The 21,823-nt window shown below is 57.6% G+C and overlaps 1 protein-coding gene across 10 annotated transcripts in view; it reads left to right on the plus strand.

Moving 5' to 3' along the window:
- Positions 1 to 2,086: 2,086 nt before the first annotated feature.
- The window catches only part of TNRC18 (trinucleotide repeat containing 18), an 89,909-nt gene continuing 70,172 nt past the window's right edge, over positions 2,087 to 21,823 (plus strand). For 7 of the 10 annotated variants that reach the window (XM_012532722.3, XM_033426645.2, XM_033426642.2 and 4 more), the window contains exons 1-2: positions 8,517 to 8,903; positions 10,808 to 11,240. In XM_012532722.3, the coding sequence (XP_012388176.2) occupies positions 11,054 to 11,240 (187 nt within the window). In that variant the 5' untranslated portion in view covers positions 8,517 to 8,903; positions 10,808 to 11,053. Of the gene's footprint in view, positions 2,306 to 8,516; positions 8,904 to 9,619; positions 11,241 to 21,823 lie in introns of those variants that run through there. The other 3 variants (XM_033426643.2, XM_049698978.1, XM_049698976.1) reach the window with 3 other exon arrangements.

Raw genomic sequence — 21,823 nt, forward strand, 5'->3', positions numbered from 1 at the left:
CACTGAGATGGGGATTTTTGTCACTGCAGCATAACCTAGCGCACTCTGACTGATGCACCAGCTGCCCACGAACAACAGCACATCTAGCCCCCTGGGGACTGCCGTCTGGGATATGACCAGTCATCCCCTCTGGATGCTGTCCCACTTCTGCTCATCTGCGTGACTCTTGTGGGCACTTAAATCTGGGATGGTATGGGAATTCCCTGGCAGTCCAGTGGCTAGGACTCTGTGCTTTCACTGCCGAGGGTGTGGGTTCGATCCCTGGTTGGGGAACCAAGGTCCTGCGAGCCATGTGGCTCGACCAAAAAAAAAAAAAAAAAAATGAGGATGGTGTGTTAGTGTGCTAAGGCGGGTGCAATAAAAGGTCACAGACTGGGCGGCTTAAACAACAGAAATGTATTCTCTCTCAGCTCTGAAGGTTGGAGACCCAAGATCAAGGTGTGGGCAGTGCTGGTTTCTTCTGAGGCCTGTGAGGGAGGATGTGCTCCAGGCCTCTGCCTCTGTCTGTCTCCTGTTTTTATAAGGACACACGTCATATTGGATTGGGGCCCACCGTATTCCAATATGACCTCATCACAACTACAGTTGCAGCGACCCTATTTCCAAATAGCATTACACTTTGAGGTATGGGGGGTCAGGACTTGAACATCTGAATTTTGGGGGGTATTCAACACACAACAGATGGCCTCCCAGAGGAAGGTCCAGGGGAGCTGGGCCAGGTGAGCCGGGCTGGACAGGGGAGGGTGGGGAAGAACCCACGTATTTCCAGCAGAAGGAACCATGTAAGCAGGACTTTCTGGCAGGGTGGTTCTAGAAGGTTCTTAAGAGACTCCCGGTGGGCACAGAAAGTATGCGAGTGCATGTGTGCGTGTATAGTGGGGGGCCCACCTCCCGCTCCTTTCCAGGGTGGAGACAGCCGGAGACATGCAGAGAAAGTGGAGGGGCGCGGGAAGGGGGGCCTGTCGGGTTTGATCTTTTTGGGTTTGTTTTTGACTTTCTGCTGACTCTGGAAATGGACTGACATGGGGGTGGGGGTGAAGGAGAGAGGCAGGAAGGCAAGGGAAGCTTTCAAAGCTGCAGCCATGGGAAATATTTTTATTTTCTGTTTGAAAGAAAATGCCAAAGAAGGATTAAAAAAAAAAAAAGGAGGGAGGGGGGTGAAGAGATTAGCGCTCGTGCGAGCATGCATGCGTGCATGTGTGTGTGTCTGTCTGTATGTGTGAGAGAGAGAGATCCTGGGAGACTGTGGGGATGGGAGACTCCTGGGAGACCTCGGAAGAAGGGTTAGGCCCTGCTGCCCCTTCACTGGAGATGCCAGCACGGGCCACAGAGGACTGGCGGGGAGCACGGGAGGTGCAGAGCTGGGCCCAAACCTGGCTGGCTTACTTGTTGCCACCCAGGCTCGGTGACTTTGGGAAGTCCCCCCACTTCTGTGGCTCACACGGACCCTTTTGACGAGTGTGTCTCTAACAGGGGCACAGATGTGTGGGACAGAACACATATGCAAGGAGCAGACACCCAGAGGAATGCCCAGAGACTGGGGTGTGTGTGTCAGAAACCGGGAGACCCAGAGCGGGAGGGGAGATGGGATTCTCCGGGTGCGTGCTGAGCCCAGAACTGGGAGCCCCGGCCCCCTGAACTCCCGACCGCAGCCCCCTCCCAGCTGGGAGTGCAGGCCAGGCTCCCGGGGTCAGCCTGACCTCGCCCTGCCCTTACTGGGCCCAGGCCAAATGGGCTCCCATTAACCTCTGACCTCTGTTGCCTCTCCCCCAGGCGAGGGCAGGAGAGAGGCCCCAGGAGAAGGCGGAGAGGATGGACGGGGTAGGACAGGAAAGGGGACGGCAGGCTGGGGGCTCCCAGGGCTGCAGGGGCTCCACATTCGTGTCCCCAGCGCCCTGCCTGGCTTAGCTGAGGAAGCCCGCCACGTCTTAGCTGTGTGGGCCTGTTGCTTCTCTTCCTGAACCTCTGGTTTCTGGCCTGTTAAATGGGCGTGACAATACCCATGTCAGAGGGCTGTCCAAGCCTGCGCGAAGCAGGGGTTTGCATCGGAAGGAATTTTCAGACCGAAAGAGAGGAGGCCGGAGGGTTCTGCTGTGGAAGGATTTGCCGGGGCCACGTGGGTCAGGCCGGTGGGAAGGGATGGAGGCGCCTGTGGGGGCCAGGCTGGTGGAGGAATTTGCTGCAGAACTCTCAGCGCGCACAGGCCTGCCCCGCAGGGGTTCAGAGGCCCGAACAAAGCTGCGAACCAGCGGCAGGAGACGGGGACCTCGAGGAGGGGACCGGGGAGCCCCCTCCTCCCCCCCAGGTACAGTGACGCCCCCCCGCCCCCCGGCAGGCACACCCCTTCCCAAACACACGTGCTGCCGGGCCCTCCATTAGTCACCCTGGTGCTGACATACATAAATCCCATTAGTCACACCGCACAGACTGGCTGGGAACACACCCAGGCACACCCGGACAAAGAAGGCCCCCAAAGAGGCCTTTTCTGCCCCTCATGACTCTTTCCCAGCGCCTAGAACAGGGCGGGGACCCTGGGCGCTCAGTGAACACGCAGTCGGCGTCCCCCAAAGCGACCACCTCCCACGGTAACATCCCCACAAGCCGGCACTGCCGCCCCGTCCCCTCCGGGCACACCAGTACCACCTAAACCCGCACGAATGCCCTTGGCCAGTGCCTCTTCCGCTTCTCTCTGGAGGGGGCACGGCTGGCATGGTGTCCCTCTCCCCACGCCTGTCCTCTTGACGGGTCTAGCAGGAAATCCATTCCCCAAGGTCAGCAGAGCTCCTCAGCAGGCGGCCCAGTGCTGATTTATTGGTGGTTTATTTGGAGAAACACAATCGCTCTTGGATTCTGGGGGAAGAAAATGCTCACGGTGGACTTTAACCTTGGGCTGAAACCGCAGAGCTTTGTTTTCGGAGGCGCTTCCTGGGGCGCCGCGGGGCTGGGGCCCAGGGGGGAGGCGCGGCTGGAATGTGGCTCAGCCGCCTCTCCACTCCCAGGCGGCGTTTCCGCCGCCGAGGCGAGTGCTCAAATTCTCCTGGGCTCGGCCAGAGGGCCTCGGTCCCTCCTCTTGTGCTTTTAGAAATTCTAGGAAGGAGCTCCCCGGGTGAGTGTTTCCCAGCAAGGTTTCCAAACCCTCCGCCTCCGGCATCTGCCACGTGCCAGTTTGCCGTCGTGTCACTGGCACAGTGAGGCTCTCGGGAGGCACCCAGAAGGGGTGAATGCCTCCCCCTTGCGCGGTTGTCCCCACCCGAAGTCCCGAGCAAGAGGTGGTGGTTCGGAGGTGGCCGTCCCCATCAATAGAGCAAACCGCCTGATGCAGGTCGCCAGCACGAAGGCCTGTTCCCCGCCCCTCTGGTAAAGAGACAAAGTTGGTGACATTAAGCGTTATTGTTGCAAATACACCCTGTGTGGATCTGCACCCCTGTGTCCCCCCACGCCCCTCCCCCCACCCGGGGCAGAAAGACTGCCGCGCCTACCAGGCTGCTACCAGCGCCGGACCAATCCCTGCTCTCCCGGTGGTTTGCCTATTTGCGCCAAAGCGGGTGGCCGACCAGGGTGCCGAACTGGGGCCAGACGGGGAAAAGCCGGAGGTGTCCCCGGCAAGGAGGAGAAGATGGGCTGGTACCGGGTGGGGAGCCAGATGAGCCCCTACCTACAGGCACGGCGCCTGCAGACACCCTGCTTGGTCCTCCGTGCACACAAAAAAAGTCCCCCTCCCCGCATGGTGCGCCCTCAGAGGGCTCCAAGGGCAGAACAATGGCCCAGGATTAAAGCACGGTCTGCAGAGAGGGGTGGCAGGCTGAGTTCTGAGAAGCCACTGTGACCCTGATGTCTCCCCTCGATGGCACAGGTAGAGCCAGAGTTGGGCTCAGGTGGGTAGTCGCGCGCCCATCCCAGCCTCACCTAGCCTTCCTAGGAGTAAGCACCCCGTCCGGGCGCCCCTACCCTAGGCAGCGATGCGGTGAGGCCCAGGCCACCTCAGGGTCCGGTGACCGCGGGGATGGAAGATGGTGGCACGGAGTGGACAGGGCCGCTCCCTCTCTCTGGTGAAAGGGGAAGCTTCTGGCTGGATTCCCTGCGCAGTCTCGGGGCCCCCAGGCCCTGACCTGGAGAGCGGGGCATCTGGTGCGGTAGGGACGCGGGGTCGACGACCGGGAGTACCCGTGCGTGCAGCGGGAAGGAGGGCCCTGCGCCGAGATTTATGGCCGCAGCCAGCCCCCTGCGCACGGAGAGTGTCTCGCTTAGAGCCAAACAGTAGAGTGGAAGACCCGACCCGGCCGGGGGAAGAGGCCAGGGCCGGAGGCGGAGCCGAGAGCCGCCGGGATCTGCCGGGGCCGGGCCTCGCACTTCGGTCCAGGCTCTGCCCGCCGTGCCCCCTGGTCCCTGCGGCTTTCGTGGCTCTGGCGCCGCGTCCTGGGTCTTTCTGGCGGGTCGGGACGCATCTCGGCTGCGCTGGCCGAACCTCGGCTCGGCGCTGAGTCGTGACTGGGCCCGTCCCAGCAAGGGGATGGCGAGCCTGGCTTTCCCGGGCGGGGCCTCTCCGGGTTTTAGCGGCACCCGGGCCAGGAGCTCCCTGGTTGTCGGACCTGGAACCTGGAAACTGGCGCTTAAAAGACAGCGTCACGGCTTCCCGAGCGGGCAGCCGAGGCCGGCGAATGCCCGGGGCTCCCTTCACCGAGAGGCTGGTGGAGGCGCGGGGATTTCGGTCCCCACCGCGAAGGGCCGTTCGGGGCGACGGGTGGAGGTGGCTCGGGTGTCCTCGCCTAGGAAAGGATGCGGGTTTCTTTTCTGGGGAAGGGGGTGGGGGAGAACGCGTCCAAGCGGTCGGCCACACCAGGATTCCGGGGAGCGCCGTGTTCGGCCCTGAATAGGACAGGATTGACCGAGGCGCTGGGGACCGAGCCCGCGAGTGACAAAGGCGTAGTCAGGGAGAGCTGAATCCAAGGTTGGCCTGTCCTTGGGTTTTAAAACAAAGCGAAATAATTTTGTCAGTCAGGCCGCGTCCACGGAGCTGGAGGCCTAGGAATATACAAAAGGCCTCGTTTCTGGCGGCCCAGGATGGCCGCGAACAAAAGCGCTGGCTTGGGCGGGTTCTCTGGGAACTGAGGTTTGGGGTTGCAAGGAGGTTCCCCCCTTCAGCCGATTTTCCAGCCAGCTAGTACAAAACACACACACACACACACACACACACACACACTGCGTCAACACACTCTTTTTGGCTCCGGATCTTGCCGAGTAAACACAAATACGTGGGGGGAGGGAGTGGAAGATGGCGGCGGGACCCGGGAGGACTGCGGGCTGCGCGTCGTTATCCGCTCCGCGCAGGGCGCCCCGGCCTGGTCTTTACGTTTCTGTGGCCACCAGAGCGGGGAGGGTGTTTCTTTCCCCAGACCCTGAAGCCCAGCCAGGGGTGTCCCCGATGCCCCCTACGAACGGCGAGGGTCTTGGAAGAAGCCCGGGCTGCGCCCACCACTCGGCTTGGGATCCGTCCCCCGCCCTAAAGATGGCTTCCGGCCGCTGCTTGCCCAGCGACTGCGGACACCCGGGCAGCGGGGCGCGGGCCGGGAGGGGGCAAAGATCGGGACGCGCGTAGGTCGTCCGAGGCGGGTGGCTCCTCGGAGTAGCCGGCTCGCGCCCCCACCCGAGCTGCAGCTCGGAGAACCGGCACTGCCGGGCAGGGTCTGTCCGGGGAGCCCCGCTGCGCGGCCGGGAACCGGGAGCCGCCGCCGCCACCTACGCGTTCCCAGGCCCTGCACCCGGGCGAGCTCTGGCGGGAGGGCCGCGCAGCGGCTCGCGCGGGTGCGGGTATGTGCAGGGAGGGGAGCGCAAGGGGGCTGCAGCCCACAAAGACCCGGGGTATGGGTGGGGGAGGGGGCCTCGCCTGCCCCGAACCTCGGCCCTAATGAAATGCAGGCTTGGTTCGCCACTCCATCCAGGCGCACACTTGGAAAATGCAAACGCCATTGGCAAATCCAGGGCAAACAGGCAGAATTTTTATTAGCAACTAAATGATTTATGGCACACATACCCCGCCGTCAAAATTACGGCGTCTTGAGCATCCAGGAGTGAAAACATTAAACATTTATAAAAATAGGCTTTTGGTTTTTTCCACCCTGCAAGTCCTTTGTATTCCCCACCCCAACTCTCTCAACATACATATTTTTTTCTTGAGCTCTATTAAAACAAAGAAAAACATTCCAGATCCCGGGACAGGGGATAATGGAATGGAGGTTCAGTGTCTGGGGTCTGAATACTGAGCGATGGGGGCTCGGGAGTGGGAGGGTTTACTAGAAACCCACAGGCCTCTGGATAAGACTGGAGGACACTCTGCGCCCACCCGGGGTGCGACCCCACGCACGGCCCCTTCCCCAGTCTTGGCTTTCAGCAGCCTCGTGCAGCTCAACTGCATTTACTTTATTTTCTGCCGTCACCCCCCCTCCCCCAAGGCACATAGACACAATACCTCCTTTCTCTAACCCCCCTCTCCTCTCCGTCTTTGCTCTGGCCGTCCCGGGGCTGCAACGGGAGCCTCCCGCCGCCCCGGCCGCTACTGAGACCTGCGTGCCCTGCTCCGCCGCTTGTTCCCCTCGGCTCCGGCTATTTTCGTGGCTTTCTTTCCTTCTCACTCCTCCCTCCCCCCCACCCCCGCCCCGCAGAGCTCCAGGTTCCAAAAGAGGGCAGCCTAGAAACCAGCGCAGGAGGCTCCAGGAAGGGCAACTTGAAACTGCCCTCAAGAGGCTGAACTTTTTTCCTCAAACTTATACTGGAATTAAATTAGACACCCCCAGTTCGCTCTCCAAGCCTACCCCCCTTCTTTTTCTAAAAGTGGCGAAAAGAAAATAGAACGAATGGGCGCTAACTAGCTCATTTTTCCCCCCTCCAGAAAAGTTGCCTTAAAAATGGATTAAAAAAAAAGGAATAAACGATGCGAAAACGCTGAGTCCGCAGCGCAGGGCGAAAGAGCGGGCTTCTCTAGTTTTAATTAAAATCTAATCACCGCGGTTGCTCTCTGAGGCAGGATCGCCAAGGATTTCTGCCCCTCCAAGCTTCCTTTTGAGGGTACGTAATGCCTAGCCGGGCACGGGTCCCTGCGGGGCTGCGGAGGGAGCGGGCCCCTAGGGCTGCCCCTCCGACCGCATCCGCACTCCTCGTGCCCGCAGCCAAGTAGGTTGCTGCGGGCAGCTCCCGGCTACTCAACCCAGAAAGGATTTTGCTGAAAGCGCAAAATAAAAGTACAAAGTCTGGGGGATTGGGGCTCCCCTCCCCCTCCGGCTGCCGCGGCCAGCCAAGCACTTTTTGGGCTTGGCTGCTGCTTCCTCTGAGCTCAACAGATTTTTTTTTCCCCCGGTCTCGCCCTCCCTGGAGGGGGCACGGCGGATGGAAGGCGAGAGAGGCCCCCAGCCAAGAGGTTTTTAATATTACACTTTAATAGGTTTCAGAAGGCCCCGTGGAGAAATGCTAATAGGCTGAAATGTCAGAATCGAGAGGGAGTCAGTTCGCGCTCAGCCGATCTAATCCTTTTTTCTGCTCTGATTTTTTTTTTGTGGGGGGAGAAAGGGAGGGGAGCGCCCACGCAAAGAGAGCCTTTGGGGAGGGGCGCGGTGCAAAGCGCCGCAGCCCGGGCCGGGGCCGAGCGGGGGGCGCGCCCTGGCCCGCGTTTCTATAGGAACCCCTTTTAGGAGATTAGAGACTCACCCGCTGCCCGCCGCCGCGGCCTCTCCAAAATATTAATCAGTAACCATCTGACACCGCGTTTCAGGGAGGAACCCGCAGACCGGGGCAAGGAAAACCGCCTTCTCGCCTGCCCATCCCACCCAACCGCGCAGTTCGGGGAGGGAATGAATCGCTGCTTTGTTTTAAAGTGGGGTGGGGGGAGGAGGGAAAAAGCAGCCCTTGTCCGTTTTGGCGTCTCCACCGCGCGTTGTAGAAGGCGCGCCCCAGGGGAGGTGGGGAGCCGGGGGCCCGGGCCCGGGGTGCAGCCCGCCGGGCCTCTGGCTCTTCCCGGCTCGCTCGGCTTGTCACCTCCTCCTGCGAGCAGGAAGCTGACAGGCGGCCCATTAAACTGCGCCTTGCAAAGCCCTGGATTGCGGCGACAACCATCTTCCTCTATTTTGATCACTCAGCCCAGACGCTGGGGGAGGGGGGAGGAAAAAGGAGGAGGAGGAAGGGGGGGGTCCGAGCTGGTGGAGGGGGAGGGCTGCCTAGAAACGGCCCGGAAAAATTCTCACCACCAGTTTTGATCATTCAGCCCCACCGAGGGGAGCCTAGAAACTGCTGGAGCCCCTAGGTCCGTAATTGGTTTTATAGGGATGGCTGAGGGCCAAGGTGTTTACATGCGCGTGATTGGCGGCGCGCGCGGCCAATGGGTGGCGGCCGGGGGCAGGCCTGGGGGGGAGGCGGGCACCCGGGAACAATGCGTGTTTCTTCGCCGTAGAGTGTTCCCCTCCCCCACCCTCCCCTTTCCCGCCCCCCCGCGGCTTTTTTTTTTTTTTTTTTTTTTTTTTTTTTTTTTAGATCCAGCGAGAGGAACTTGAAAGGGGGGTTGTGTAATGTACCTTTTCCAATCCCGGGCTGTATATGGAGATTTGGGATTCTTTAAACCGGCGCTACCTGGATTTTATTAAAAAGCGGGGAGCTCGGCGGGAGGAAAGCTGGCTTTTCCGGGGGCTGCGGGAGCCCGGCCGCGGGAGGGCGGAGGAGTTGGCGCGCCGAGCGCTCGGCCTGGGGAGCGGTTTTCTACCAAAAAAAGGAAAGGCGGGCAAAAAGTGTGAGGCGGCTGCGGGTGGCGAAGGGGAGCAGCGGCCGCGGGATGGCGGGCAGCACGGGCGCCTAGCCGCGCCGGGAGCCGGGGCCGCCACCGGAGTCGCCGTCGCCTGGAGCCGGGAGCCCTGCCGCGCCAGGTACGCCGCTGGGCCACCCGCCTGCCCCTGGCCGGGCGCGATGGTCTCCAAACTTCTCCAGATGGCCCCCCACCCCGCCTCCCCCCTCGGGGTGCGCCGGGGATACCCTCAGCTCTCCAGCTCCCGAGGACAGAATCGGGGGACCAGGGCCGGCGTGGTGGGGTGCCCCGGGAGGGGTGGGGGCAAGTCCCTGCGCCCCGGGCGCCCACCTGAGCCCCCAGCCCTGCTCTAGCCCGCCCAACCGGGCCGAGGGGCGTCGGTTCCCTTCTCGGTTCCCGGCAGGCGGTGGGGGAGCCAGGGACGCCTAGACGTTTTCGATTATAGGCTGTTTTTAATTAAAAGCCGGAATTCAGCCATTTTAACTGCATTTAAGAGGGGAAGAAAAGTAGGGAGAACGCAGCAGAGCCCGCAGATGACCGAGCCAGCTTCTCTACCAGAGCAAGGGTGTTCCGGGGGGCTTCACCCCGACTTCCCCAAAGTGGGGCGCTGGGGCATGACCCGAAGCGCTGGCTTTTAAAAGAAAGCTACACAAAGAATTTTTTTTTTTTTAAATCACGGAAAGCTCATCGCCTGACATGTATCTTCGGATGTGGCGATCTTAGATTTTTCTAAAGTAAACGCGGATCTGGTAACCAGAGCCTGATGGGAGGCAGCGAGGGAGGGAGGGGGTGTTTGTAACCAAAACCGGGTTAAAATAAGCATCCTTAGCAAAGTTGGGGAGGGAGGCTGGAGGACGCCGGGGGGTTGCGGCTGAGAGGGTCTGCAGCTCCGGGGCCTGGCCGCCGGTCGCGGGGAGCAGGGCGGGCACCCGGGAGCCGGTGGCTTTGGCTTGACCGGTGGCTCTAGGAGCGCCCGGGCCTCTTGGAATCAGGAATCCGAGCTGCTGAGGGCAGACGGAGAGCGAGGGCAGGGTTGGCTCCCAGACCGCCTCCCGCCCCCACGGGAATCGGCAAATCTTTAAAATAAACAGCTTTATACTGGAACTACAGGGGGATTTGCCCAACGCTGGGGGAGGCGCCCCCCGGTCGGCCCGCGACGCGAAGGTTTTCTTTGTAGGTTATTTTTGGGGTTGGGGGCAAGCTAGGGTAGGAGCGAGACCCTTGAGTCTCTCCCTTCCCCTCTGACGCCCCCCAAATTCCCCGCGCCAGGCCACGTCCTCGGGCCGCAGGATTCCCAGGCCAGGGCGCTGGAAAATGAAACCAAAGCTTGTTTTGAAGGATTCTTTCCAGTCCTCGGGCGAGAATGCCACGTCTCGGCTCTTCGGACTTAGGCTCTGCGACTCACAGTGGCCCGAGGGGGGTGGCACGAGGGGGCGATGAGTCTCTTTAAAAATAATAAACCCGCTTAGCACCCTCTTTCATGAAAAAACTACTAATTCCGAGGCTCGGGGCGAGCTCAGGGGAACCAAACTCAGAAAAGGGAGACAAGGGCTCCCAAAGGTTAAGTATTAAACTTTCCAGATAAGATAGTTACATAGTGTTTAGGGAGACATTTCGAACTGCTCATGGAAAGGTTTCACTGTTTGAAACCCCGGAGCATGTGACGCCCAGGAATCCAACACACTTCGGAGGTTTGTATTGACGCGCTCGGGGAGCGGCCGAGGGGCCTTCCCCAGTTTCGGGAGCACCCGTGAGCTGCCGAGGCAGAGTCTGGGGCTGGGGCGTAGCGCGCCACCGGCCACCTTTTGAGCCGTTGCCCGTGAGCCCGATGCCGCCGAAGGAAGGAGCATGGAATTTAACATTTTATGGAAAAGGGGCTACTCCCGATTTCATTTCTGGCCACCACATCGGCAGCCCCCGACCCCGAACGGCATAGACGACTTTCTGAACTTGTTTCTTTTTTCCCCTCCTTTTTCTTTTTCCCCCTTCTGTTTCTTCCGCGGCCCGTCTCCTCTCCCCGCCAAGACGCCTTGTGCGCCGCCTCGCGCAGCTCCGCCTGGCCGCCCGGAGGGGCTCCATCACCGGCCGTCTGTGCGCCTCGGGCCGCAGGCCCGCCGCCGAGCGCAAGACCCGCTGGCCGCCGCCGCCATGCACGCCGCGGAGCCCCCGCCGCCCGAGGACTCTGGGACTACGTCGAGGCCGAACTTTTAGGTCCCACTGAACTAGGCCCGCGGGCCGGGTGGGGGGCTGGCCGCGGCACTCCCGCGGAGGATGGATGGCCGAGACTTCGGGCCCCCGCGGTCTGTGCACGGCCCCCCGCCGCCGCTGCTGTCCGGCCTGGCCATGGACAGTCACCGCGTGGGCGCCGCCACGGCCGGACGCTTGCCCGCTTCAGGCTTGCCCGGCGCGCTGCCGCCCGGGAAGTACATGGCCGGCCTCAACCTCCACCCGCACCCGGGTAAGTGCCTTGCGCGATGCCCGCCCCCAGTAGTCTCCTCGGGATCCTGGGAGGGAGGCCCGGGGAAAGTGCTAGGTCCGTTCCCCCCCCACCCCCGGCGTTCGCAACGGGGGTTCGGCCCCTCCTTCTCCCTCGGCCGGTCCACTGGGTGCCCATGGGTTGCCGGCAGGCTCAGTTCCCGGGCCGGGGAGACCCCTGGGCCCGGGGCAGAGGCCAGTCTGGAGGCTCCGGTGGAGAGGGGCGCGCGACTCAGCTGCCTTCCCCGGCGCTTCGGGCCCTCCCAAGGCGCTCGAGTCTGCCGAAACCGGAGCCACCAGGGGCTATTCCAAACCCCGGGCTCCTGCAACTCGAGCCTGGGCTGGAGTTTTCAAAATCTGGGCGAGAAAAGAACAGACCAACTCCATACCCTTTGAGACATCTGCTCCCAGAGCCGGAATAGTTTTTGTGGCAAATGTTTTTTCAGGCGCCCTGGGCCTGGGTTCGTTCCTTAGCTTCTTAACTCTCGTGCGGGGTCTCCAGCCAGCCCCGGCGCCTGAGGGTGCGGACGGACGAAGACCCCAGCCCTGGGAACGCGGCCTCCGGGGGGCGGGCGGCCGGCGGCCCTTGGGAGACCCCTCATCCCCCCCCCCCCCACACCCCCGGGAAGGAGGGCAGCAACCCCGGCCCCGGGGACCCCTTGTTTTCCTGCGGGAAGGCAGGGATGCAGATCCTGGGCAGTCGCCATCCCGAAGCTAGGGGAAGGAAGTGGCGCAGGAGCGGATCCGCGGGGCACGATCGGCGGAGGGAACACCATGGGTCTGACATGGCAGCGCGGGAGGAGGTGTCCGAGAAGGCCCGGCGGCTTCTGCCGTTTCCCGAGAGGGGCTGCCCAGGCTCGGTGGGGGCCACACTGGAGAGGGAGAAGACTGCCCCACGCGGGCCTCGGCCGCTCCAGTCCGGCGGGGTGGGAAGGGAGACGCGGGGACCTCCAGACTTGCCTTCGGCCGCCGCAGAAAACCCGGTTCCTCCTCCCCCGGCTGCCTCCAGCTTTGTGCCTGGCGTCCCACGCTTCAACTTTAAAAAAAATCCACCTCGGGCTTCCCTGGTGGCGCAGTGGTTGGGAGTCCGCCTGCCGATGCAGGGGACACGGGTTCGTGCCCCGGTCCGGGAAGATCCCACATGCCGCGGAGTGGCTGGGCCCGTGAGCCATGGCCGCTGAGCCTGCGCGTCCGGAGCCTGTGCTCCACAACGGGAGAGGCCACAGCAGTGAGAGGCCCGCGTACCGCAAAAAAAAAAAAAAAAATCTACCTCTCCCACAACAAAGCGTAGTCTGGGATTCCTGTGATTTCTCGGGGAGCTCCCGACGCTCCCTTGGCCTTGGGGCCTTGGAGGGGACAGCTCTGGGCCGCAGCAGCCGCCTTGGCCCTGCCGCACCGACCCAGCCCGCTCGGCAGCACTCGCTGTTTTTGCCCCTCTCTGATTTTTCTCTTGGAACTTTTCAGGAACCAGAGTCCCAGGGCTCGGCGGGACAGAGGGCCTTTGTGAGGCGCCAGGCGGGGGAGGGGCACGCACGGGGTCGGGGGGGCCGGGAGCGCGAAGATCCCCTCCTGCCCGGGGGGCGGGGCGAGGACCGGGTCGTGGCCTTGGGGTGCGCGTGTCCCCCCCGGGAGCTCTGCCCGGCCGGCCACGCTGAGGGCTAGGCTTTTCTCCCAAGTGGTGCGCTTCCGGTGAGGGAGGGGTGCCGGAGACCCTAGAGGAAGGGCTGGGGGGCGGCCCTGGTGTACAAAGGGCCTGTCGGGCTGTTCCCTTTTGCGCGCGCCCAGAGGCCGCGGTCATTTTTGTGTTTGCGCCCTTAAGGTCGCTTGGCCCGGCCCGGAGAGGTGGCAGGGTTCTGTGGCCTAGAAGCGAGACCCCAGTCACTCTGGCTGGCAGGGCCTTCACTCGCCTTCCGAGAGTCTGGGAGAGGGCGCCGCGGACTCCCGGTGTCCAATCTGGCTGGGGCCTGGCGGCGGCCAAGTGTTCTAATGAGAAGCAGCCGGGGAAACAGCCACCGCTCAAGGGGGCCAGGGCCGCGCCGAGCCCGAGCGCAGCAGCCAGGCCCCCTAATGCCCATTAGGTGGATGGGGAGGCTGAGGCACGGGGGGAAGGGACTCGGGGGAGGGGCAGGCAGGACGAGGAAGCAGCGGGAGGTGGCCGCAGAGGCCTGTGCCTGCACTTTGTGAGTTAGGACCTGCCTGCGTTCTGCGTGCTTGGCGGCTGAGGTCATGGAGGAAAGAGCAGCCGGGCGCGGGAAGCGCCGCCACTCAGGCCGGTGCTCGCTCACCCAGCAGGGAAGGGTGGGGGGTTGACGCTGCCTCTTGCTCCCCGCCGGTCGAGTGGCCGCACTGAGACCTAGGGACCCCCAGACCCTGGGCCAACGCCCAGACCAAGCCTGGTGCTCATCCCATTAGCCAGGCGGTGGGGAACTGCTCCCCGTTCACTGCTTGGGGCGGGGCAGGCTTACAAATTTCTCAACCCAGCACCCGTCCCCGCCTTTCTTGCGGGGTGCAGGTGCTAAATTTTCCGCTTCCAAGGCGCATCACCTTCTTGGCTGTCAGCTCCCTAAGTCACGCCAAAGTTATCAGCCGCATCTTTGTTTATGCTTGTACTGGGAAGCCTGGAGAAGCTGAGCTATTTGCCTCAGGTCACACAGCTGGAGAGGCCGAGTTACCTCTGGACTCCAGCGTGGGCGGGAACTCCGGGTGAATCCAGCTTTCCGAGGCAGAGGGAGCTGCCCCCAGGAGGGCTCACAGCTGGAAGGGACCCTGGCTGTGGGGGGGTGGCTGGGACCCTATTCAAGCAGCTATTGACAGGGGGGTTGGGAGACAGCTTTCTGCATCGTGGATCCGGGTGCAGAGGGATGGTTCCTTCCTCTGCAGAAGAGGAGGTGAAATCAGGAATAAATGGGGTTTGGGATAGAGGGTCCCGGTTACCTTTCCAGTAATCTTGAGTATTGATAGGTGTGTGAGCCCTAAAATACTCACAGCAGTCGGGGAAATGGGCAAGTAAGTGACAAACGCCTGGGCGACCTGCTCCTCTGTTCTGGGGTTGGGAGGCCTGGACTCAGTTGCCCTCACCATTGCAATTAAAGAGCTATTAGCAGGATTTTGTGCTTGGATGTTTATTCTCCCTGACCCCACACCCTGGGCCGGCCCCTGGAGGATATGTGAATGGGGGGTGGGAACCCAGGGTCAGAATGGGGAGGCCCTGCACTTCGGACCGGCCAGTGGACAATAGCGGGCCGTGGGCCTTCGCCAGGGTCTGATCAGCTCTATCTCTGGAAGCCAGTCAGCCTCCTGAGATTGATTTAAGAAGATTAATCAGCGGGACTGGCTGGTGGAGGGATGTGATCCTCAAGGGAGATTTGCTGGGCGCATCCTTGTCAGGGCAGAGGCATAGGGGAGGCCTGGGGAACGTTCTAGAATCTGGAAGGGCCTCCACAGCCCCCTGGCTCTCTGAGCCTCCTGGTTCTTTAGCTCTCAGCCTCAGCACTGTCTTCTTTCCTCACTTGTTCATTTACTCAGCAAAGGATTTCCAAGTGCTTCCTGTGTGCCAGGCACTGCTCTGGCCCTGGGAATCGGCGGCGACCAAACACAGAAAAATCTTTGCCGTCATTGGAGCTCCCATCTTAGTGTGTGGGGGCCAGGCAGTAAACATAAGTCAGCGAAGGAAGTCATTTTAAAGAGAGAGATAGGCTGTGAAGGAAAGAAAATACCGAGGGACTTTTTTGGCTGGAGTGGTGAGGGGCTGTGAGCCCTGAGAATGGCCGGAGCTGGGGGGAGGGGGAGGGGGAGGGGAGGGGGGAGGGGGAGGGGGGGAGTGTGGGACCCTGTAAGTCCCTGAAGGCCAGTAATGAGGTCTTGGAATTTCAAACTCTGAGGAATGAGAAGGCAGGGTTTTAAATGGAGGGAGTGACTCAAATTGAGGGACATTTTACAGAACTAGTCTGGACTCTTAAAAAATGTCAGTGGCATGCAAGACGAAGGCTGAGAACTGTTCCTGGTTGAAGGAGATGAAAAAACTGACAGCAAAAAGGCCATATATAGCCCTCGATTGGATCTCGGATCAGGGGAGAAATTGCTCTAAAGAACATCACTGGGGCAATTGACAGAATTGGAATATGGACTGTAGGTTCGCCGATAGCATCAAGTGAATATCAGGTTTCACGAAGTTGATCACGGTAATGTGATTATGTAAGAGAACGTCCTTGCTCTTGCGAAGTAAGAACACTGAAACGTTTAGGGGCAGGGGACTTGATGAATGCAAGTACTCTCAGGAATGGCTCAGGAAAAGAAAAAAAACAATATCTAAAATTTTTAGACGTGGGAGACAACGATAAATCAACTGATTTCCAATAAATCGGCTTCTCACCCTGTCACACGTAGGGTGAGAAAGCAGTTCACAACTGCCGAACCTGGGGAAGGTCATATGGCAGTTGGACTATTTGCTAGCTGGACTGTTTCAGACTTTGAGTTTGAAATGATTTCCAAATGGGCATTTAACAAAATTAATCTGGATTGCTGGAGATCGGTAGACGGGAGGGAAGAGGGAACTTGTCCGTGGTGAGGAGGTTGTCGGGGAGGTGATAGTGACCAGGGAGGGAGGCTGGAGGTGGCCAGGGTTTCGTGTCTTGTGGAGGTGGGGCTGCCGAGATCGATGTGGAGGGGCAGATGAGGAGGACAGCAAATGGATTTTTGGTCAGTGCTACTTCTGGAGGAATGGGGAGGAACAGGTTTGAGGAGAAGCTGGTGATCGAGCGTTCTTGATCTGGATGTGGCCAGGTCGGGGTGATCTTGGCTCCTGGCGTGGACCAGTCTGCAGTCTGATCTCACGTAACTGCCACCTGGTCCCTTAGAGCCCTGTCTTTGGTCACGTGGGGTCCTGTCTTTCACCCAGAATCTACCCCCATCATGAACCTCACCTGTCCTTTACTTCCCAGCCCAGCTTTTGAAGGCACCTGTGGGAGCTGCTGCTCAGGACAGGTCTTGGGCCTCCCCAGGGGCAGTGGGGACCCCTGGCCAGTGGCCAGTCTTGGCCCTCAGGGCTAGGGTCCTTGCCACGCCAGCTGCCCGTAGAGGCCTGGCATCTGACTTTGGAGGAAATCAAGGCCATTTGATCGGAATCACGAAAACAAACCATCTTTGCATGCCGTGAAGGCATTCACCATCTGCATCCCAGGTTCTTTTATGAGCTAATGAAAGTGATGGACCCTCAGCCCAGAATAAAAAACCTGCTTCACACACTCTCAGTAATAATTTTGCATGTTCTGGGCCTTATGCACCAGCTTAGGTTCATCTTGCAATCTCCAGATAACTGCCGGGGGCAGGAGGGCTTCGGGGCTGAGGTCGGATTTTGCTCTTCCACTTACTGGGTGATGACTCTAAGCCTAGATTTTCTTATCTGTGAAATGGGTCCATTAATGGTACTGAAGTGCCTAGCGTACGAATAGCCCTGTGCAAAAGTTACAGTAAAAGTGATGGCTGTAATTAAAATTGTCCTTAACCAGTGACTCACGAATCCCTGGCTCTAGTCTGGTCCTCTCTGAGGACCTCTGAAATTGTGTACGTAGCCCCTTTGTATGGTCCACGGGCTCCTTAGACTCCAGGGTGCCAACTGGAACCCATTATTTTTATTATTCTCCTTTTCTGGTGGAATGGATACTCTGTGAAACGCTTCAATCCTGAGTGGTCAGTATTTGCAGTTTTACAAAATGAACACACTGATGTCACCACCAGCCAGCTCAAGATCAGGACGTTTCCCGCATCCAGAAGGTTCCCTCTGCTCTCTCCTGGTCACCATCCACCCCACACCCAACTTCATTCTTATTTCTGTTACCTTAGATTAGTTTTTCCTGTATTTGAACTTTCTGTGAATGGAGTCATGCAGCCTGTCCTTTTTGATTTTTAGCTGTTTTCACTCACACCAGCGTGTAAGATTCATCTGTATCTGAGGTGTGAAACTGATTTCTGGTTGCTGTATAGTATTCCACCGCGTGAATACGGCGCAGTTCACATCACTCCTGTCTGTTGATGGACATTTAGGTTGTTTCCAGTGTTTGCTATGAATAGTGCTGGTATGATCGTGCCCTTTGGGTGCATGTAGGTACACGTTTCTTTGGCCGTGTAGATAGTATCTAGGACTGCAATTGGTGGGTCACAGAGTATGTGTAGGTTCAGCTTATGTAGCTGTGAGCTTTCCAGTGGTCGCACCATTGTGCAATCCGTTCCCTGTCTTCCCAGCACGTGATATTGTCAGTTGCTTTAAATTCTATTCATTCTGGTGAGTAAGTAGTAGTACCTAATTGAGCGTGCATCCCCTCCATCCCCTCCACCCCCACCCGCTCTGCATCTTAGTTCCCCAACCAGGGATTGAACCCGTGCCCCCTGCACTGGAAGCTCAGATTCTTAACCACTGGACTGCCAGGGAAGTCCCTGTGCCTGCATCTTAAGCACTTTTTTTCCCTCATTTTTTAAAGCTTTATTGAGGAATACTTTGCATCCTGTAAAATTCACCTAGTGAAAGTATACACTTCTGTTTTATGCAGAATATAAACTTTAAAGTTAGGTGTTGTTTAAAAAGTCAGATGGTGTTAGCAGGATTATAAGGAGAACCAGCAATCCCTTGCCTCCTGTCTCCCCATTCCTGATGCCCCCTTTAAATTCTCTTGGCGTTTTTCTTTTTTGGCCTTTTCATCCCTATTTTTCTGGAATCCCCTGCGTCTACTGCTAGTTATTTTTTAGATTTTGAGATTCTTTATTGACTTTTATAGAAGATGTGGATTTTGCATAGACCGTCCAAGTCTCTATCCTGACTCTCCCATTTATTAGTGTGAGACCGTAGGCAAGTTTCTTTACCTCTCCTACCTTGATTTTCTCATCTGTAAAATGGGGATAACAATAGTATCTACTTCATGAGATTGTTATGAGGATTAAATCATTAATACACGTAAAGCATTTAGAACAGTATGTAGAAAATAAGAAGCACTTAGTACACGTTGCTTGTCGTTGTTGCCTCACGCCATCCCCCACCCCCATTCCTCCTTCCTCTCTCCTCCCAATATTTGTGAAATACAGTTTTGTTTTGTTTTTTGTTTTGGCCGTGCCACGCAGCCTGTGGGATCCTAGTTCCCCCACCAGGGATTGAACCTGGGCCCTCCTGGACCCTCGGCAGTGAAAGCACAGAGTCCCAGCCACTGGACCGCCAGGGAATTCCCGAAATACAATTTTGTTGAGATCAGTTTTATTATTATGGCTTTGGATCTGTAAATGTTTGTATTTGAGCCAAGTGATACAATAAAATTCATTTCTTTATTTCCTTGAGTTATTAATTGCCTCTTTCCCCCCCCCCATTTGCAGGGATTTCTTAGAATCTCTGTCCTCTCATCTCTTGGTATAGTTCTCATTTGGTTAGATCTGTTGGATGAGCTGCGTCTTTCTCTTCTTGGAGATTTCCTTCCTGCAGTTTTTCTTCTTCCTTCTCTAGTCTGGTTTGCCTGGTGGCTGGGCCTGTTCAGACTCACTGTCCCTCTGTGCTGTGTTGCATCTCCTGTTTCCTGATTCTCATTCCTTCCTCTTTCCTGCTTTCCTTGTTTTGGTGGAGCATATCTTGCAGTAGCATTCTGTGAAAGGATACACAGAAGGCAATTTTTTTGAGGCCTAGTGTACCTGAAGATGCCTTTATTTTACCTTCAGGCTTGACGGGCACCTTGGAAATCATTGGAGGAACTGCAACATCACCTTCCAAATTCCAGTGCAGCTTCTGAGTGTGTGATGTTATCTTGATTCTTGATCTTTGTACGTGAACTTTTTGTCTTCCCTTTTACAAACGCCTAAAATCTTCTAGAACCACGGAATAGTTATAGAGCACTGGCTCTGAAATTCTTACACATGCTCTTCCACTTGCCACATAGCCTTGGACATGTTACCTAACTCTGTAAGCTTCAGTTTTTTCTTTTGTGAAATGAGTAATAGTGCTTACCTTTTACATTTTAAATGAAGACTTTTTGAATTACTATTAATTTTATTGGTATGTTATGATTTGCTTCTCACCATTTTTGCTATTCTTTCTAGCGCCTCTATTAGATAGTGGATCTCCTAGAACGATCACCTACTTTTCTTCTACTTTCTTTGCTATTTTCCATCTCTTTGTTTCTTCTGCTTTCTAGATGGTCTCAATTGTGTCTTCTAACTGTGCAGTTTGATTTTTTAATTAAGTTGTCATATTTTTAATACCTAGGAGCTCTGTCTTATAACCTGGATGCTCCTCTCTTTTTTTAAAATATTCGTTTATTTTTATTTTTGGCTGCGTTGGGTCTTTGTTGCTGCCCATGGGCTTTGCGGGCTTTCTCTAGTTGTGGCGAGCGGGGCTACTCTTTGTTGCGGTGCGCGGGCTTCTCATTGCAGCGGCTTCTCTTGTTTCAGAGCACGGGCTCTAGGTGCACGGGCTTCAGTAGTTGTGGCGCACGGGCTTCGTTGCACCGTAGCATGTGGGATCTTCCCGGACGAGGACCAGGGATTGAACCCGTGTTCCCTGCATTGGCAGGCGGATTATTAACCACTGTGCCACTAGGCAAGTCCTTTTATTTTTTCAATCGCACCCTGTTCTTGTTTCATGGATACATTAGTTCTCATCACTTGCAGGATATTAATTATATTTTTTTCTGGAGTTTTCTTCTCTCAGGCATGGTCTCTGTTCCTCTGGGTCTTTTCTGTTCATTTGTCTTTCACGTTGGAGACTCTGCAGGTGTCTGGCTGGTTCTCTGATGTCTCTTCATATTTAAGAAAGAGGCGCTAACAGGCTGATGAGACTGGGATCCAAGGGGGGGGACTTGTTGACCATTGTGGAAGTTTCTGACAGTGTCTGTAGGTCTTCCTTTCTGTCTTCCTCAGTCTCCCAGGCTGGAGTCCTGTTAACAGCCTCCAGGGAGTTTAAACTTGGCCGCCCCTCTTCCAAGAGCTGAGTGTACCTTTTAAGGATGAGGATTTGTACTCAGATCCCATTTTCACTTTGGTCCCCACACCAGCCCTGAGAATCCAGCCTGAGACCCTCAAGGGTTCCATTCATGCGCAGAAATGTTTCCTTTTAAAACCGTGTTGCTGCCATTTTTGTGAGTGTGCTGGCACCTGGGGAAGGATTTTTTTCTTTTCTTTCTTTTTTGGGCATGTGGGATCTTAGTTCCCCAACCAGGGATCGAACCGGTGCCCCCTGCAGTGGATGCACTGGACCGCCAGGGAAGTCCTCTGGGAAAGGATTTGTCATACTAGATCTCAGTGCCCTGGGATCCGGCTGCCTCTCCTCCCCTGGCCCTGTGCCGGAGAGACCTGGTTCCTCTCTGTCTCCGCCTTCCCACTAGGACACTGCCCTGTTTTGGGCCCATAGTTCCTAGAAGGCCCTCCCTCCATCCCTATCTCTACTTCCTCTAGGCCAGGACCTCCTTTAGGGGGAAGAGAAATCAATGGGGAAATCCTCTGTAATTGCTTTAGAATTGAGAAAGTCTGGAGCCCTGGGGCGAGGCCGGGGTGGATGCATTTGCATATCATTGGCAAGGCTGAGGCCTTGACCGCTCTGGGCTGCCTTGGGATCCCCTTTATTTAGATTTGAGCACCTACTTTGTGGTCTGGGTGTCTGGTGGGAGCAAGGCAAAGTCCTAGCCTACAGGGGGCCCAGATTCTGGGCTGGGGGAGGGGCTGGAGTTAAACCCAGATCGCCCTTCTCTTGCTGTGACCTCTGCTGGGGAGGAGCTGGGAGGTCTGGGCGGCTGAAAGGTGCCTGCGGGATCCAACCGTCTTGGGGTGAGGGCTGGCTCCAGCGGGAGGGGAGGGAGGCTGGAGGTAGCACTTAGCCTGGAGGAGGGAGCTGGAGGAATAAAGCCACTCGGGCCAGCCCTCGGGCCCAGCTGGACCCCTCCCCTCGTAGGTGGGCGGGGCAGGTCAATCTGGCCTGGTGGCTTCTGAGCCTCTGCTTAGCTCAGAGGAAGAACCTCTGCAGCTCAAGATTCTCAGCCACGTGTACCGCACGGATGGGAGCTTGGGGACGTTGGCAGTGGCCACAGGTCCTGTGGCCCAGTCACAGCACCAAGAATGTGCGAAGTAAGCCCCCCACCCTCTAGCTCTGTCCCTCAGCCTTGCTGGTCTGTCTTCTTGTGTCACCTTACTCGGGGAGAGGGGAGTGCCATGAAGCGGAGGACACAGGCACGGCCCCAGGCACAGTTTCTTTCCTTTCTTGTCTGCCCTTCATTTTACTTTATTTTTAAAGGTGAGAGCTTTATTTTATTATTATTATTTTTGTTGGCCACACCTTGCAGCTTGCGGGATCTCAGTTTCCCCACCAGGGACTGAACCTGGGTCACGGCAGTGAAAGCCCGGAATCCTAACCACTAGACCACCAGCGAACTCCCGATTTTACTTGAGAGGAAAGTAAGGCTCAGAGAGGTTGTGTCATCTCCCCAAGGTCACACAGCCAGGAAGTGTGGGATCTAGGGGCCAGACCTGAGCTCTCTGGCGAGAAAGCCAGGGGCTGGGGAGAGATGGGGTATGAATGAGAATTTTTCTTTCTCTTTTCCTTTC

Source organism: Orcinus orca, chromosome 16 (genome assembly GCF_937001465.1).
Source record: "Orcinus orca chromosome 16, mOrcOrc1.1, whole genome shotgun sequence".
NCBI classification, from domain to species: Eukaryota; Metazoa; Chordata; class Mammalia; order Artiodactyla; family Delphinidae; genus Orcinus; species Orcinus orca.